We start from the raw sequence: 18,717 nt of genomic DNA, 5'->3' as shown, positions 1-18,717 counted from the left end.
GGTTTGGGCTTCGCGAAAAGAATTTGTATTGTGTTAGGGAATAACTATATCTGTGCACGTAATTGAGAGTGTAAACTTCTTTTTTTCTAATTTTTTGTGTTCATGTTAAAAGCAATTCTTTGTGTGCGGTCAGTGCAAGTTGGTAAACGGAATGCTCGTTGATTTCCCCCCCAGGATATCTGGCAACACGGCCAGTGACAAGAACATCCACGGCTCCGTCAGTGAGCAGCTGAAGAAGAACTTCGCCAAGACCAAATGGAGGGTGAGGAAGCATGCTCCTTTGCGGCTGCGATTGCAGACTGAGCAGCCAGAATGAACTTGCCCCTCATTCTAGTGCACCCGCCCACTAATTGGAACTCCGCATAATTAGAACGAATTTGTGGTCCCCTTCAAGTTCGAATTAAAAAGCAGCTTTTAGTGTATTCGATTCGGACACGAATCAAGTCATCATCATCAGCCTCCGCTGCAGGACGAAGGCCTCTCCCATTGACCTCCAACCACTCCTGTACTGTGCTGCTCGAGTCCAGTGTTTACCCCCATCCCTCCGTGGGGTTAATGGCCTTCCCTTTCTTCTAGACCCAATTCTTGGTATCCACTCTGTCACCCTATTTGTCCACCGGTTGCCGATTCGTCTCACTACATGGCCAGCCCAAGTCTATTTCTTTTTCTTTATTTGAACTATGATATCTTCTACTTGGTTCTTGTCCCTGAGTGTTATTCCTAACATTATTCTAACATTACTTGTTCCATGGCCCATTGAGCATACCTAAGTTTACTTTCTAGTTGTTAAGTAAGGTGCCAAGTTTGAGCTCTGTATGTCATCACAGGCAGTATGCACTGGTTGTAGATTTTTCTTTTGAAAGGTGAGAGAGGTAGCTTACTTCTCAGTACAGTTGAACCTCGTCATAAGAGGCGTGGATGTAAGAGACAGTCAGGTATGAGAGACACTATTCACGCACATGGATGGCCGCCCTATCTTTCCCATTAAATTGACCGCTTTTTATGACAGACATCAGGTGTAGAAAATAGTTGGTTGTAAAGCATGAGTTATCCTTGAATTTCTGTCTGCAATCTCGCTTGTAACGGACATTTTAAGACATTTTAAATTTAGATGCGCTGCCACCAGTCACTGACTGCAGTTGCGTTTGTTGTGGAATCAAAGGGAACGACAGACGCCCGCATTCACTATTTATTATAGCTTCAGCAAACACACAGTGGTTCAGTCAGCTATGAAATTATGATGAGAAGCCCTGACAATGGAGATGCAATGTACTATCGGCATCAAATAAAACGCGAATACGAAAATATGAACCTGAACACACAAATAGTGCGATTTCTTTCCATGCCAGCCAAAATGACGCGTGGCTTAGTTACAGAAACAAAGTTGGGAAAAGTGGATTTCCAAACATACCAATAGCGTGCCATTATATGAACTCTACAAACAGTATTTTTCAATTTTGCACGTTTTGGTTCATATTTTCGTGCTCGCGTTTCATTTGACGCCGATAGTACAGAAGCGGTTAAAGCTTACCACCGTGTGGACGGGTGCAACCGTGCATGCGGGATTCTGCACAAGCCAAGAATACCGGTAGGGCGCAGTGGGCTCTCCCAATCGCGTAGCAGCTCCCGTTGAAGAAGCATCACAAATGTTGAGTCCTGCAAGCGGGATGAACAGCCAGAGCACACGGCGTAAGAAGTTGTGCGCTCTGGCTACTCATCAGGCTTGTGAACTCGACATCTACGATTCATCTTCCAAAAACAGTGAAAGGAGAGAGAGCTTGCGGAAGCTGTTGTAAAAAACAGTGTAAATACAGTCACGAATCAAAGAAAGATTCAGAACTATTTTACAAATTGTGGGTGCGACAGATAAATTAGGATAAATTTTATGCAACATGCTGTAGCGTTCTTTTGAGCCTATTTTATACCCCGGCTACACTAGGGTCCGAATGTCATTTGAACCAAATGTCATTTGACTCAAATGAGGTGCTTTGAATGCCATTCAGAATCCGCCGTGCTACACTACAATTTCGATGGCATTTAAAAGCTTTCACAATCGCTCGCCGTGCTGTAGTGGCGCTGTTGTCACCCCGTTCCGTTTTCGTTCAACAATACAACAATCAAATTTAGGAGCAGTCTAAGGCAGTAAAATGATATCATATTAGAAGGGACACCAGTTTTGACTCTAACGTGGTGTCTGTCTTGCGTAGTCTTTTTTTTTTTTTTTTGCAACTGGGTTTTGAGAGTATGAAAACTAAATATGTTGATTTCATATTTTAAGTACATGTACAGTGAATAAAGTCCCACAAACAAAAATATTTTGTTTGTTTTACGTATGGAGGCACTATATTTTTTTATTGCCGATCGAAGACGCAGTCGAAGTCGCTCGCAGTGTGCGAGAGTGCTGCGTGCGAGAGTGCTAGAAATGGCATTTGAAATCCTAAATGTCTCTCTCGGTGCTCATTTGGTTCGAATGTCATTTGAGCCGAATGGCATTTCAAAACCTAGTGTAGCAGCAAAACTTGGCATTTGAGTCAAATGACATTTGGACGCTAGTGTAGCAGGGGTATTAGTCGTACGGTGCCCACATTGAACTAGGGGATGATCAGTGTTATGGTGCCCTGCTACCTCTTATATGAGAGACAGAAACTGCTCCCAAGTACGTGTCTCTTATAAAGGGGTTCAACCGTATTTGGGAGTGCTTGCTGAGTGCTCCCCTACCCATACCTATTCTGCGCCGGATTTCTTTCTTTGGCTGGGATCAGTGCTAACCCTCTGTCCAAGGTAGTTTTATTCTTTTTACGCCTTCTTGCATTTCGTTTCCTAAGCTAAGGAGGACGTTTTCCGCATGCTTATTTCTCATTTCTTTATATTTATTGATGTTTGTTTGTAGCCCCCCGGCTGTGCTTTCTGGTTGTAGTTCCTCAGCATTATTACATGTGTTCTGCACTCTCATTCAGCAAGACTAAGTCGGCGGCAAACCTCAGATGGCTCAAGTGTTCCCCGTTTATCCTTATTCCTATGTTTTCCAAGTCGAGCTTTCTAAGTACCCCTCCAGACATGCTGTGAATAGTTTTGGAGAGATGGTATCTCCCTGTCTTACTCCCTTACAGATTCCTTATAATATATCTTCTAGAAGTCTTATGTAGCTCTTCTCTATTCCCTGGTCTTATAGTGCTTCTCGCACTACTGTGGTGGCTACGGAATCAAACGCTTTCTCATAGTCTACAAATGCCGCGTAAAAGGGTTTAGTGTATTCTGCGTGTTTTTCTATCACTTGGTTGACAACATGGATGTATAATCCATGGTTGAGTACCCTTTCCCAAACCCAGCCTGCTCTCTGGGTTGATGGGAATCCAGGGTGTCACCCATGCGGCTAACTATAACTTTGGTAAACAGTTGTAAACAACGGAGAGTAGGCTGATAGGTCTGTGATTCTTGAGGTCCTTGGGATCTCCCTACTTATGAGTAAGATTAATGTTGGCGTTTTTCCAGGCTATGGGCACTTTTTGAGTCTTCAAGCATTCCGAAAATAGTACTGCGAGTTTTTCCAGAACAATATCTCCTCCCTCCTTCAAAAGATCTACGGTTATGCCGTCGTCCCGTGCAGCTTTCCCAGTTTTCACAACCTTGAGAGCCTTTCTTACCTCCTCTTTAGTTACTTGCGGCACATCGCAAGGTAAGCGTATACTCTCAGCTCTCAGCAGTATCCCCTGGTATAACGTTGCTGGCATACTGTCTGGTGTAGAATCATTCTGCTGCCTTTATTATCTCGTCCAAGTTGTGCGTAATTATGCCCTGCTCGTCTCTGAGTGCGTACAACCTGTCTTTGCCGGTAGCTAGCTTTCTCTTTGTTGCTTTCAAGCTTCCCCCTATTTGGAGCGTTTCCTCGACCACTGCCATGTTATACGCACCAATGTCTTCCGTTTTTATTTCTGTTAATCAGTTTCGACAACTCGGCAAATTCAATCCGATCTGCCGTACTTGGCGCTTTCATGTTCTTACGTTTGGCAGTTAGTTCATTCGTTTTTGAGTTAGTTTTCCAGTTTGTTCTCTACATGTTGCTTCTTCCACAGCTGCTGCTGATTCACTGAGTGCCGATGTTATGGTGTCATTTAGCCTGTATGCTGTTCTTTTGCTCGTTCAAAAGTGAGAATTTGTTTTGGTTTTAAAGAGTTACTTCAAACTCCTGCGATCTGGCTCTAACTGACCCCAGGCAGAGTTTCTTAGTTTTCACCAATTTCCCCCTTTCTTGTTTTGAGATTCAGATTCAGCCTTAGCTTGCATCTAACCATCCTGTGATCGCTGTTTTGAATCTTACTTAGCACATCTACGCCTTTCACAATACCTGGGTTATCAGTTAAGGAGGTCAGTTTCATTTTTTGTCGTTCCATCGGGACTTTTCCATATCCATTTCCTATTCTTTCGTTTTCATCAACCTCACGTTATTTCTCTGTGCAAATCCCACCAGAGTATCGCCTCGACTGTGGGATTGTCTATTCCGAAGTTTGCCACTGACCTTTCTCCCATTTGCTTCTTACCGACCTTTGCGTTAGTCTCTCATCACAGTCATGAGCTGCGTTGTTACCTTCTTCATTGCTGATCCGACTTCTTCGTAGATGCTGTCTACGGCTTCGTCATCATAGCCACTAGCTGACGCATAGGCCTGTACTATCTTTAACCTGTATCGCTTGTTTTGCCCTATTCAGAAATTTTCGAAGTAATCTCAAGGTACTATTTTGAGGTTTGAAAATGCATCGACATGGTAAAAAGCGCGACAAGACGAAGGCACGAAAAAGAACGCTTACACACGACGGGCGCTAGCCATGTCGAACTCATTTCACCAACTAGACCAAATTTCTCCCTCAAGAATGCCCATGAGCAGCTTCCACTAGCAGTATTGGCTTTGCCACAATGCACTGGCGGTGTGTGGCTATGCGGCTAGAGGAAGGTGCTTCTGGGGCACGCCTTGCCTCGTGTCTCCTTGCATGGGGCCAACTCCACCCTGGTGCTTGTCTTTTCGCATCCTGATATAACGCTGTCCTGCTCAAGCTTCTCTGTTCAACGCTCTCTACATAAAAAGGCCCACCTGCATACTGACGTAATCCCTCATGTTCTAATCAGACACTGTGCAAAGTTCATCATCTTTTTAGCCAGTAACGTTTCTCTTTTTCTTGTCCCCGGTGAGCCCAATGAGCCCTGTGAACCCAATTTATGGACCTATGAACCCTATGAGCCCAATTTTCCAATACTATGAACCCCAGGGTGAGTGCAATAAGTGAATCGATTTTTTTTATACACCTCTCGGAACTATTTTACAGCTCATTAAACTTTGGTGGCACCAGTGGCAAGGAGCCATTCTGAATGCCCATTTCAAACACCGTAGTTTAATGAGCTGTAAAATCAGTCCCAGGTGGTGCATCAAAAAACCGCTTCTCTTATTGCACTCACCAGGGTTCATAGCATTGGAAAATACAAAGACTACAGTTTTATGGCTAACACTGTTTTGTCTATTGTTCCTCCAGAAATGGCTAATTATCTCTAATTATCTTGGTAACTAATTGACTGACTCAAAAAATAAGGGCATATTTTAAATCAGTGGAAAAAAAAGCAGCAAGATTGACAAGTTTCGCAGAGTTTACTTTGAATTAAAGGAAGGTGTCTTAAGAGCAGCATCCCCCCTTAAGGGGGGACACTGGTCTTGAGGACATTTTTGTTATTTTTTAACCTATGTGCTTGAAATTTACACATTGAGTGTATTTCAACATCCTGAGCACAAATATGTAGTCAGTTTTCGTCTATGGGGTGTACGTTTAGAGTTGTGGAACATGTTATGTCGCTCCGTTTCGGGCAATTGTTTCATTATGTACCTATGAAATACTCAAATAGCTTTTATCCCTTTGTGCTCTGGAAGGACCAGGGAGTGCAACTATACCACTGCAGTAATTTTAGCATGGTTTCTGCAAACGCTGTAAAATTCGTAAATGTCAGGTCATCAATTTACAATGTTTTTGTAAAACTAACTCCATAAAATCTTGTGCCAGCAAAAATAAATTCTGTACTTTTGTGGCTTTATTGCACTGTTCAGTTCATAAGCTTTCAAATGCAGCAAAAATGATGTAAATCGAACCAGTACACCCCAAGATATTGTACCCGACAGCTGACCATGTGGGAAAAAAATTGGTTCTGAGAAAACAGGGCACGAAGTTTGCAAACATGGGCAAAAATGGTCATTTAGGTGACTTCAAAGGGCGACAGCTTTGTGAATACTTATGATACAGCTATGATATTTTGCAGGTACATTCTTTGGGACCTGTAGACTGCAAATAAAATAATTCAGAAAATTGATTTTTTGGCAAATTTTCGGTCCTCAAGACCAGTGTCCCCCGAGTGCCAGCAGAGATTTTCTCTGCGCCTTGTCGCTCGATTCGGCTGTTCCTCCGCGCAGCACGGAAGAGTTGTTTCCGTGCTTCTTCGGACTTGATCTTCTTATAAACTACTGCAGCGACAACAGACTAACTACTTTAAGAAAATGCAAAGTACGTTGTGCTTTAACTGTAATCTTCTTTCAAAATGCGCATGCGCATTGACATCTACGTCCGTCGCTTCGGCGGAGTGATGCACTACACGAGCCATTGCCGTTCTTAATAGGCTCATGAAGAGAAAATACAACTTTATTCAGTCTGGAAGAACACTAGACTTTGGCAACTTACTCAGCCCTATTCTAGGCACTAATGATGTGTTTTTTCAACCAGAAAAATACACAGGAATATTTAAAAACTCGAATTTTGTGCTACAGTGATAGAATATGGGCCGGCACTAAAAGCAGAGTCATCGGTGCGTTAACTGCATGTTAGAATTCAAGTTGCAGTAGACTCTCGATAAACGGAATTTCAAGGGACCGAAAAAATTAGTTCCGTTTAACAGGAGTTTCGTTTACGGAGAGAGATGTGTGAAAGTGCCAATTTATGTGCGTACACACTCTTAATACTATTTAATGGAACTCTAAGCACTAGAAGGTGAGTGTAGGCAATAGTTTTTCAGAAAGCAAGAAAACTACAAGAGGATAAGGCACAGCATTCGCAAAGTTGATTTGGTAACAATGAGTCGCTGTGCGCTGCAAAATGCATCAGTTATTTTTTTTGGAGTCCTTGCAACTGCATCTTCACGGAGGTTCGAGGCCTCAGCTTCTGGAGTGCTTACGAGCCACCGAATTCAGAAGACGGCAACGCGGTAATGAAGCGCGAATAGCACCACGAGAGCACGAACGAGGCGGCAGGAGCTGAGCCCTGTAACCTTGTCGTCTAGAATCGAGGCCGAACAAATGGAACAAGAACTGCGATGTTGCATTCGTTGCGCTATCACGGCTGACCACTAATGAGATGAGGCTTAGGAGGCCAACGAGGCTAAAAAAAAACTCAGGAAGAAAAAGAAAACGAAAACAAAACAGCCGGAACCGTAAAACAGTGATTCTTATTCCAACGGGTGTCCCATGAAGTTCCGTTTCTGGTTCTGCTTACACGGTGACAAGAAAATTTTAGTTCCTGTTACCAAGAGTTCTTTTTACGTTATCTGAATACAAAACCAACTTACAGGCTACTGTTCCATGTAAGCGGCAATTCCGCTTAAGTGATTTCCGTTTATCGACATTCTACTGTATGCGACCAAACGGAACTAGAAACCACTCTACAATGACCCAGTCATGTTTTCTGGCGATGGCTTAGGACGGCGGCCGCCAGTCACACAAACAAGTTTCTGTGACGTCATGGAGAGATTGCGGGAACGTGGCTGGGGAGTTGCCACATCTGGATCTGTTTTCTTTAATATCTCAGAAAAAAAAAATCCCGGGCCACCTCAAAGAAAAAACAGCACAAAAGACAGGACGAAGTAAAGACTACAAACCACAGGCGCTGATGAACAACTAGACGCTTTATTGTTGTACCTCCACTAATGTGAAACCTGGGGAGGGGCAAAGCATGCAGTGTGTAAGTGTATTCTTGACGCCTTGGCGTTTTTGCCAACGGAGATGAAACCGTTGGGGGGGGGGTTGATGAAACCGTTGGGGGGGGCGTATACAGCTTTGCTGTAAAAGTCTCGTGTCTTTTGAGCATGAAGCACTCCAGCACGAGGCATAAATGAGTGTCCTTGTGTTTTTTTGGTACGCGTTACGTTCTAGCGCGAGGCTTAAACGAGTTTCTTGGTGTTTTAGTACCGTGACTACACAAGACGCCGGTTACGACAACGACGACAGGAGGTGTTAACAGCCCCAGCCCCTAATTTGGTTAAAGTTTCGGATAAAATTAGTATCATTCTTATCGGGACAAAGCAGTCTTTTTAGTGAACGAAACTTGCATTTTGTCTTCATGGCCTCTTTTTAACTTGTAGCCGAGTATAGCGTGACGTGATCCTGACGTGTCGGTACTCTCGCACGCAGCAAGCGTACAACGCCACGGCGGTGATCCGGCAGATGCGGAAGCTGGCCATGAGCAGTACGGGAACGTCCCAGGATGGAGGCGGACTGACGACAGGCGGACTGACGACAGACTCCGCCTCCACGAGCGGGCGCACACCGCTGGCATCCGCCGCTCCGCCCGCCAACTCCGACTGAGTCCTCCCCGCCTCCCCTCGCCACCGTCGTCTCTCTCTCATTCCAGGTTGCCGCCACCGCCTCTCCATCACTCGTTCTAGGACATTTTTTATTATTGCATTTTGGTCTCCGTTCCTCATGGTTCTTCGCTCTGTTTCTCGCAACGTTTGACTGTGTTTCTTCGCATCTTGCGCGTGTGCTACCACTGAGGCTGAGCGTGTGTGTGTGTCTGTGCATGCGTGCGCTGCCGAGAGTATTGTTTCACAGTGCCGCTGTGTGCACTGTGCGGGACCTTTTTGGTTTTCTTTTTTTTTTTCTTTCTTATTTTTCTGATGCGATGTGTCGCTACGCATGCTTTGCTTTCCGGCGAGAAAGTGTAGAGTGGGGATTTATTGTAGGTAAGCCAGGCTAAGATGTGGATAGTGAGTGCGCTCACTCGTCCTTCTTACTTGAGGCTGTTTTGTTTGCTCTCAAACTTACCGAGTGGGCGGCTGTGTTCAGTCGCATTGGAAAAGTCTTCGCATGAATGGCAGGGGACACAGTTCGAAGAAACAGCATCGGAATTCTGTGTCGATGCAAGATGTCTGGCTGTCCATCTTAAAGGAACCGTGAAGACATAATACAAGTTTGGTTCATTCGAAGGATTGCCACTGAAGAGTCACAGCGATTCCAAGATAAACTTCACACAGTGCCTCAGGAAATTCGGAAGTTTGTCGTGTTTGTGATCTTGTTGTGGGCAGGAACAATATCCTGTGAGGCCAGAATAGAGTTTAGTGGTTGCTAAAACCTAGTTCTTTCAAATGAAAGAGGGATATATGTTATCTTTATGGCCTCTTTAAAAATCCGTCATTTCTGATTGTGGTAGTGTTTGTAAACGGCAATTCTTTCGCTACTACAGAACTCTGGGCCGGGTAGTTTTAGAACTGCGTTCACATTATTTTTAACGAAAGCAAAATTTTTCGTCAATTTTTGGTCGTGTGGAACTCGAGCGCATTTGCTGAGAAGCAAGTCTCGCAATATTTAGTCAGTTTTAATAGGTGGACAGCCAGCAAGTGCACAAAAGTTGACTTCTTTTTCTGGTTCTTTTTAGTTGCAACGTCCGCATTTGCGAGCAAATCGATTGCAATCACTCTGATGTGCTAAGAAAAAGCTTGAAAGCGCTTGAAACTGTTGGCGGGTTAATTGCCGTGGCACAACACTTATGCCCGTTAGTTGTGCGCAGTGTATTTGCATTTTGTTTTACCGTTTTCAGTGCTCTTTTCACACTTGAGGCAATTGACAGTGATGCTTGCAACTTTGTATAAAGCTGTTTCGTATTTTATTACGCATTTCTTTCGTTACCGCCAAGGAACCGCAATAGTGGCGAAGTGTAAAGCTGATTGATCTGTTGTTTGCATTTATGTTGATCAGCACTGACGCATCTTCATCCATACAGTACAGCCAGCCACTGATGTAGCATCAACATTTGAGTAATCTCAGCCAAAGCCAGCAAAAAGCCCATTAGTTTGTGCAATTTGTGGTGTATCTATTTTAACACTTAGGAGCATATTTCATTTTATACATTAAGGGTTGAGATTGAATACTTCAAGAACAGCATCGAATGTAGTAGAGTGTTCTCTAATTTATTATGCTCCTTTTTCGTTTATTTTTTTTATTGTTTTGTGGTTAAGGTTCCTTTCGCACTTTTATAGTGCCACCTGGACTGCCCATATGGCATAAAAAGGGTTACAACTCGAGGATTACCATTGTGAGTTATTAGTTTGTTTAAGCTAGGCTACATTTTCTTTTTTAGTTATATTCAGGGATCTTCATTGTATCGTCCTTCTGAAGATGCATTTACGAGGTTAAATTTTCACCGGCTATTTTTCACCTGTTCGTTATGTGCTAGCATGCTCGTTCTGTTTCTAGGAAAACTTCTCGCCTCTGTTGCCTCATCGAAATGTCTATACGCAAAGAATCGTCGTCGTTTAGGAGTTGATAAAAAGTACAGAGACCATGGAAAATGGGTGTTTCAATTTGTACTGTTCTTTCTTAAGATGAGGTCCCGGGTCACACCATCAACTGCTACATCCTTTATTATTTAATCGCCATGTTATCTGCCACGCCGATCTCATCCAAGTCACAACGACCTGTCGCTTCGGATTTCATTGCGAGTAGCGTCTTCTCTTCCGGGGGCCACAAAGTTGGCAAGAAGAGGGGGATGTTGTCCAAACGTTTTTTTCAGGCTTTTTGTCAGACAATTTTTCACATGCGTCTTCTTTTCTATCGCTTTCCCTCTTAACAACCGCGAAGTCTCATCCTCGGCGATGCTTGTGAGTGGATGCGTGTCGTTAGGGCTCTCTTCGTTACGAGAGCGAGTGTCAGCCATCTTTCTCGAACGTCCCGTCACCCTGACAGTATCAATGCGGAGAGGAGACGGCCGTTTCACTTCTCGGGCAAGTAGTAGGGAGTCTGGCAACCATGTCGATACGTGCCAAATAAAGTGGAGTGAGTGAGATAGAGAGAAAGAGAGGGAAGGCATGCTGTCTCGTAGCCGCTCGGCTGCCGTTAGAGAGTGGGCGGTTTCGGAGACGCGAAGTCCAGCTTTTACAAATTTCTAGGAAACGAGGGCGGAGGGCGAGATTTTTTTCCGGTTTCACGCTCGCGATTTTTTCACGCACGTTAGCGCCGCCTGCTTCTGTGAATGCGTGTTATATTCCAATCTTGCGCCGCGCCTGCCTCTCTCTTCTGCACACTCTGCAAAGCATGTTCCTGATGATTTGAGCTTAAGCATTGTCGACTTCTTTTTTGTCAGATCTGTTTGTTTGTTTGTGCTTGTGTGTTTCGTTGAATCAGTCGGGGGCATTTCGGACGAGGGTTTGCTAAAGAAGCCGTTACATATATTCCTGTCGCTAGTATTGATAGCTGCTTCCTGAAAGAAAATCTAAAAAAAAATGAAGTTTAGTTTGCAGTGTTTCTTACGAGGAAACATGTTACAAAAGCTTGGCCTTTAGATTTAGATTCCGCTCGGTTTCGACGCCTTCCTTGCGTAGTAGGGGGCGGGCTTCGTTGCGTTTTCGAAATGTCCCGTTCTTAGTGTGCGTTACTGTCTCTCCATTGGGTGACCGTGGGGGACCGGGGAAAAGTGTGTCGACCGCCAAAGTTGGGGAGCGCTCGCGTATGCCTAGGCAGAAACGCAAGCGGCATGCCGACCCCTTTTTATGCACCAACTCCGCTCTCGGGTCGCCAAGACCTGGAACGCGCGTTTGCGCGAGAGACAGCAGCTGTCATCTCACGGGTGCCGACACTGTTGTAACTTACATGTAAAGAAAAAACTCTTATCGTGTTCTCCCTTTTTATTACTCTTGCACTTTTTTTCCTGTCTAGCCAACGTCCAAAATCCCCCAAGTCCTGATATCGCGAGTAGTTTTACTGACAAGCGTCACGGTCGCTTACGAATACTATCGCCTTGCCTGCACCAGCGGAACATCTAATTTGAAGGAGCTGCATATGATCTCTTTGCCTGGTGTAAGTTTTTAAGTTGCGTGCACAGTTTCATTACAGTGGTAAAACGTCTCTTCTTCTTCTGCACATTACCTTTCACTGCTATATCCCTCTGCTAAATTCTGCAACGTCCAGGACTTAATGGGAGGCAGGGGAAAAAAGCTTCATCTGTAGTGTGTGTGCTGAATTGCAAAGATGTAAAGGTCAGAAAAAGTAATGGGACTTTCGGCCTTTTAACTAAACAGTGATGCTTTAACACAAGTGCATGCCACCGAAAAGACATTCTTCCTTCTTGAATTATGGCATTAGCCCAGTCAAAATGGATGAATTCTGAAGCAGAGATACATAGCAGTATCCTGCAGGGGACCTTATTCTATCTATCCGAAAGAAATAAGTGGGTTATCTGTGGTAATGTCGGAATAATGACCAATTGCTTAGTTACCTTACGTAACTAATTGCTTAGTTATTTTTTGTAACTAAACAAGTTGTACATATCTGTCCGTCGCATCGGTGCTGTAAGATAAGGCTTTTCTGCCTGCATCTTGGTGTATTACAAGCCTGACTAACTCCCCATAGCTGTAAAGATTGTGCTTCTGGAATGGTGCTGGTATTATTCCCCCGAGTAGCCGGAAGGTTTCGGAAAAGTGGTGGCACCCGTGACGTGTAGGCTGTTTTAATTTTCCTCCCCTCCTCGAAGTAGAGCGTATATTGATCTACGGAGCGTACAAACAGCCGCTATGCACTGTGCCCTTCCTTGTTTCTCGGTGTGAATAGGCTTAACTCAACACGTCAGACCAACGGCAAAAAGTGAGCAGCGAAAATTTCTTTCCTGAGCCTGCTTCCGTTCTCTTTTTTGGCTGTGTAATTGTTGTGTGTTGCGAAATATTCTCGCTGCCTTTACTTCTCGGCAATGATGATTGGCTTTGAACCTGGGCTGTTCGGGATCCGAGATTAAACTCGTTTGTTGTTCCGTTTTCTTCTTTCGTTTGTGTGACTTCGTACGTACATGTGTATTCGTTCTTGAAAAGAGATGAAAAATGAAGTGGCAATGTACTGCTTTGCAGAGACCTGTACAGCAAGTAAAAAAAAAAAAAAGAACCCCCTACGGGTAACGTTTATGGCAAAACCCGTTGTACCATATTACACCTTACGGTGATGTAAATAATCGTGTTTTTGTTTCCTTTCATTTTGTACATGCCAATTGCTATTGCCGACGTGTTTAAGTGAGCGCCGACAAGCCCTGTACTTTTTCTCGTTTAGTAGAGTGCATTTGTGGTGCCAGCAGAGCATTCTGTAGTAGGCAGAAACTGATGTATTCCCCGTAATGTGACACGCGTTAACTGGCCCCTTTTATTTTGTGCATGACTGTATGTACCGCCCGGCCTGTAGTAGATAATAGCCGGTGACCGTATTAGCTTCGATTTGTTGCTGAACTAAGCAATAAGTGTGCTGCTGTATTTCACAGACCTAGAATTTGAGTGATAGAGCATGTTGAGGCAAAACAGTCACAACAGCCATGACGGCCGTGATCGTCACAGTCGGTCGGAAAAGAACAAGGATTGCTGTACCCATAGCCCAGTCGCTTGGGCCACGGACAAGGCATAGAGGGTCTAAATGTCACGTCACATGTTGCTCGTGGCTGTGGTGGCCAGTCAGTCACAAGCGTGATTATGTGGGATTGCTATTAAGAGCGAGGATTGCTATTCTCGTAGCCCAACCACTTGTGACATGCTTGTGATGAATCGGGAGTTCTAATCACGTCACTTACAGCTGTGGTGGCCACGGTCAGTCACAACTGTGACGGTCACGATTAATTGGTAAAGAACGGGGATTTCTGCTCTTGTAGCCAGTCACTTGTGACGTGCTTAAGATGAACTAAAGTCTGAACATAGCATCAGATTTTGCGTGCGGCTGTGGTGGCCACGATTGGTCACGACTGTGACGGTCACGACTGACTGGTAAAGAATGGGGATTTCTGTTCCTGCAGCCTGGTCACTTGTGACTTGCCAATCGTAGCTTTACGGGTCACCCGCGGCTGCAGTGGCCATGATCGGTCGGCTGTGATGGTCACGATTGATTGGGAGCAAACGAGAATTTTTATTCCCATAGTGCTGAGATGCTTGTGGTGAACGGGGAGTCTAAACGTAGCATTGCATGTGTTTGGTGTCGTAGTTAAACCTCCTAAATGAATAACAACAACAAAAAAAAAATGGGCGTGCGGAAGTGTGTGACAAAGCATTCTGTACATAGAGACACGTTGTTGCTTGTCCTGCTCAAATGCAATGAGGCGCAGAGTAAACTTTTTTCACTGGAGCTTTTTTACGTGAAGTTGGAAACACGTGTGTTCGGGCGTCCATTTTTTAAGTTATCACACATTTTTTTTTTTTTCTACGTTAGAGATGTTGCGGTGACTTCTTCGTCAGGCTGCAAATATGCGTATTGGCTAGTGATGTGTCCCTGTGACATGAGCCTTAGTACTACTTCGTAGTTGTGTTTCGTTCAGATCGAAAGTTTCCGAACTCGAAATACGTATTCGTACGGAAGAGCGGGCACTTCAAAACTTCGCCAGCTTTCCCGGGGCTTCTCAAATGCAATATGTCAGTCACATCTCCTTTCTGAAGGGTCACGTTTGTCACAGCTTGCGACCGTGAGGGATACCAGTCGTCCGCAAGACGTTTTGTGGCTTAGCTAGTCAGGTTCACATGGTGCGTGGCGAAAGCAAAATTAATCCCTTTAAATGCTTCTCTATTGACACAAATGTAAGTGACCAATGTATGACTGTGGTGTTACTGCTGTCAACCCCTCCGCCTCTGCCCTGCCTTCCTGAACAAGCCCTTAAAAGAATACCATGTAGTATTGTCTCATTGACTTGACTTTCGTACTTGGAGGGGAGAAAAAAAGCTCATGACTGGACTCGTGGTTTGATGATTGCTTGGTGCGCTTCTGGTTTGTTTCTGATGTGCACTGTGGGGCGTCGTACATGCTATGTACGATTTGTCGTTCTTTGTATCTGCGAAGTTGCTGTGTAACAGTCGTACCGACTGGGTGTGCCTCGACAGAAGCGCTAGCCACGTAGCGAGTACTTTTACAAACAGAGCCAGGTTCACGGTGTTTTTCTCGTTGCCTCTCTTTGAGGTACAGAAAGGACCACTTCTGAAGCCGCCTACCAAATCCAGTGTGGCCTACGATCAAAAAAAAAATGGCGCAGCTAGGCAAAAGGAGGTACTTGCTGCAAATTTCAGCTTCAGCTGTTGCCGTCAACATTTTTCGTTTTTATGAGTCGGTAAATGAAGTTGTTCGCTTGTAGCTAACATGCGCTGCGAATTTGTAAATTTTTCTACCCATTTTTTCAGTTGGAAATTGTCAAGTCCAGTTGTCAGGCGTGCCTATAAAGTGACGCTATTTAAGTCATTCATTCACCGTGTGGAAGAGTACTGGCTAATTTTTAAAAGCGATTGGTGTTTTTTTCTAGGAGTGATACATTTTGTGCTGCGGCTTGTCACATAGCACCGTAAACACTAGCTGAAGGTAATGTTATAACTTCTCCGCAGAAAGTAAGGATAATAAGTTAACGACGTGTACGCCCCAGTTTGCATAAACTGCACCAACGAAGTTGAGCTTTCCGCAAGGCAGGGTATTGTTCCAACAGTTTTACCACTCGCTATCTCGCCAGCATATCAGACGAAACGAAGTCATTACTGCTGTTAGTATTTCATACCTCAGGCCCTCATACGTCCACCCTCATTGAAGCAGCCGGTGAATGGCTGCGCGTGACGCCCGTGGTCGGGGCAGAAAAAGAGCAGAGCAGAATGACCCGTTCGCTGTACGTCCGCTACTGGTGCACTTGAAAATTTTCACCCGGTAACGTGGTTCGGTAAGCCTACCAAATTTTGGCGCAATGAGACGGCATTACCATGTTAGTGGTTCAATAAAAGATGCCAAAGGCGTAAAGCACTTGAAGCGATTTTCGTCAGCGATGCGACTGAGTGACGTGACGACATCTTGTGACATCATTTTCCAGGAAGACAGGCCAGCTGCTTTATCGCACCAAAACGACAAAAGTCGGCCACAAAAGGCATTGGTTACAGTCCAGTCTTGTCATTTGTTGCTGTTGCGCACACTACCAGATCTCATGTTAAACTGGTTTTGATCGCCAGATCTGCTGGTTATCTAGCACAGCTAATGTACTTCCGTTTCTTATTGCATCGCTTGCAAAAATTGCTTTGATCTGGTTTCGTCTTAAGGGCCGTCCTGATAGTGCTTCTCCTTGCGTATTTGAGTGTTGTTTGACGAGGAAAGGATGTCGGATAAGTATTTGTGATCTAGGACAAGAATGCTAAATACTAACGTTGCAGCTGGGATACAAAGAAAGGGCCGAGTGGTGGCAAAAGGCTGTAAATTTTCACTTATCTACAGGGTGCGCGGTTTTGCTTGTTGGTGTACTGCACGCGAATGTCAAAGTGTGGCTTCAAAAAGGTGGGAACATTCAAGCGTCCCCAGTCATTTGAACACAGCCATGCGACAACAAGATGTTTAAAGAATTTATTCGGCCATGTGAGAGTGAAAGGAAACGCATTATTTCTCGTCGTGTGGCCTTTGTCAAGTGCATGTTTTGGTGTATTGGCATTTTGTGTATTGTTATTGTTTGTACTGTAATGAATGAGGCATTTGTTTTTAAACATTAAGCCTTTTCTGCCTTAGTTTAGCTAGAACAGCCTACTAAACACTCTTTGGGCTCTATTTTTGTCTTGGAAAATGATGGCAGCACAAAGAAAACAAAACTGTTAGACCATCTAACTATTATTCGCTACGACTTTTCCCATCCTGGAAACTTCATTTGGGGTGCTAAGTGTCTTCTCCGCCCAGTGTGGTGAGGGAATTTGGAAGAGCCGAACTGCGCATTGAAGTGGGTCAAGGATTGTTTGGTATCCTAGTTTGGAGCGCGCGAGCAAACTGAAGCGTTTGTCATGAATTTCTAAGGGTGCTAGGTGTTGTCAAGGAGCAGACGTCGTCATTGGGAATCCAATATGTGCCCTGCCGTTTGCCGCGTTCCTGCGTCTCTGCAGATATATTTCCTAAATCGCAGTGCGCACCGCTGTGTCAAGGCAGCAGCCATTTCGGAAGCGAACTCTTCTCCTCTACTCTTCCCAGCCCTGCCTCGACCTTGAATGTCTGTGCCCCGAAACGAAACCCTGGAGTCGGTGACAGGCATACGGGCTTGTCACGTTTTACTACCGATAGTATATATATATATGTCTCTGTATATATATATTGTGTATACTTCCTAAGCTTACGAGCGGGGGGCTATGTAGCTGCGAGGGCCCTGTCTGCCTTCCCTTACCCTCCCTCCGCGCCCCCGTGCAATGTTTTCCGGTTGCCCTTTGGGTAGTAAGCAATGACTAGTCACATTGCCTGTCCCAGGTTGTAGCTATAACGCCACTGTTTCTTAATATAGGCATTATGTATGCTCTGCCATCCCGACTGTTCGACTGTCCCTTTTCCTTTTCTTTACTCTGCTGTAGCCTCTCTGAACGAATAAATTCAAATTTGACATTTTTGACGGGCGTCTTTGCGTCGTGTTCTCGAGGTGCCGAGAATAGCTCGGCAGTGTATCGTCTCGAACATTTCTTCTAGGAGTTGCCAACGTATCAGGTGAGTTGAGTGATTATCGCTAGAAAAGTGTGAGAGATTACAAGCCCCAGGAAGAGTTTGGCAAACACGTTCTTTATCTTCACCTTAGCTGCATTTGTTCCTCTTGGGCACTTCCGCCTTTGTAATAAAGATTAAGCACCAATGTTGGTGCATACACAGTGCAACTCTATGTGTGCACCGCATGTCGACTACATGATTCAGGGTTTCAATGTGCAGCTTGCGCATAGGAGCTTACAATTTACAAAAAGATGGAACGCGTTCGAGCTAAAAGGACTAGTTTAGGAACAGCTAACTTCTGCATGCAGTAATTACTCTGGCCTTGTTTACACATTTTGTTTCAGTATTGAAGAATGGCAGCTCAAATGGACAGCTGCATCACATGCTGGGGAAGCCTAGGCAATGCCATCAAGTGGGACAAGAAAAAAACAAAAACGAAAACATGGTGCAACCTCATGCATATCCGTTCTACGTGCACAAGCACGTCTCATTTGGCTAATTTGCGTCACTAAGCGCGCCCAAATTAATCTTTCTGGCTCCCTTCTAACCTGCGATGACCAGACACGTTATTTCGCGCCTGTCGCCATTTCTTCCAACCGTAGCAACGTCTCGATCGTTCGTTCGCTCTTGCAGAGGCTTCAGGGTACGCGCACAAATTGTAACGTTCGGCCCTCCTAGTGCTTGCACACTAAAAGATAAAAAAAACTTGGCAGTTACCAAGTAGGCACGTATCATCTACACCGATGAGGAGGAGCAGGAAGGTAGGAAAATAATTGGAATGGTTACTGACGTGGCGCGCACACGAACCTCAGCGGTTACGAAAACAAAACTGAAACCAGAAACGTCCAACAGCTATCTTGAACCATCTTGCAAAACCAAGTGCATTCTTTTCATCAAATATTACCTTGAAGTTTAGCAGGTAAAATGCTTGCTTGAAAAAAAAAAAAAGATTTGTCAAACACCTTTTAGCTCAGAGTTTTGATACTGTCGCTGCCGATGCC

General features: G+C 44.6%; 1 protein-coding gene across 1 annotated transcript in view; it reads left to right on the top strand.

The window, feature by feature from the left end:
* Nucleotides 1-17,627, top strand: part of Camki (Calcium/calmodulin-dependent protein kinase I) — a 50,885-nt gene extending 33,258 nt beyond the window's left edge. Inside the window, exons 9-10 of the mRNA XM_077690047.1 lie at nucleotides 175-262; nucleotides 8,432-17,627. Of these exons, the coding sequence (XP_077546173.1) occupies nucleotides 175-262; nucleotides 8,432-8,605 (262 nt within the window). The 3' untranslated portion in view covers nucleotides 8,606-17,627. The remainder of the gene's footprint in view (nucleotides 1-174; nucleotides 263-8,431) is intronic.
* Nucleotides 17,628-18,717: the final 1,090 nt, after the last annotated feature.

This window comes from Haemaphysalis longicornis, unplaced genomic scaffold (genome assembly GCF_048455015.1).
Source record: "Haemaphysalis longicornis isolate Haplotype H1 unplaced genomic scaffold, Haemaphysalis longicornis Haplotype H1 scaffold_10, whole genome shotgun sequence".
Taxonomy (NCBI): domain Eukaryota; kingdom Metazoa; phylum Arthropoda; class Arachnida; order Ixodida; family Ixodidae; genus Haemaphysalis; species Haemaphysalis longicornis.
This window is presented reverse-complemented; position numbering and strand designations above follow the sequence as displayed.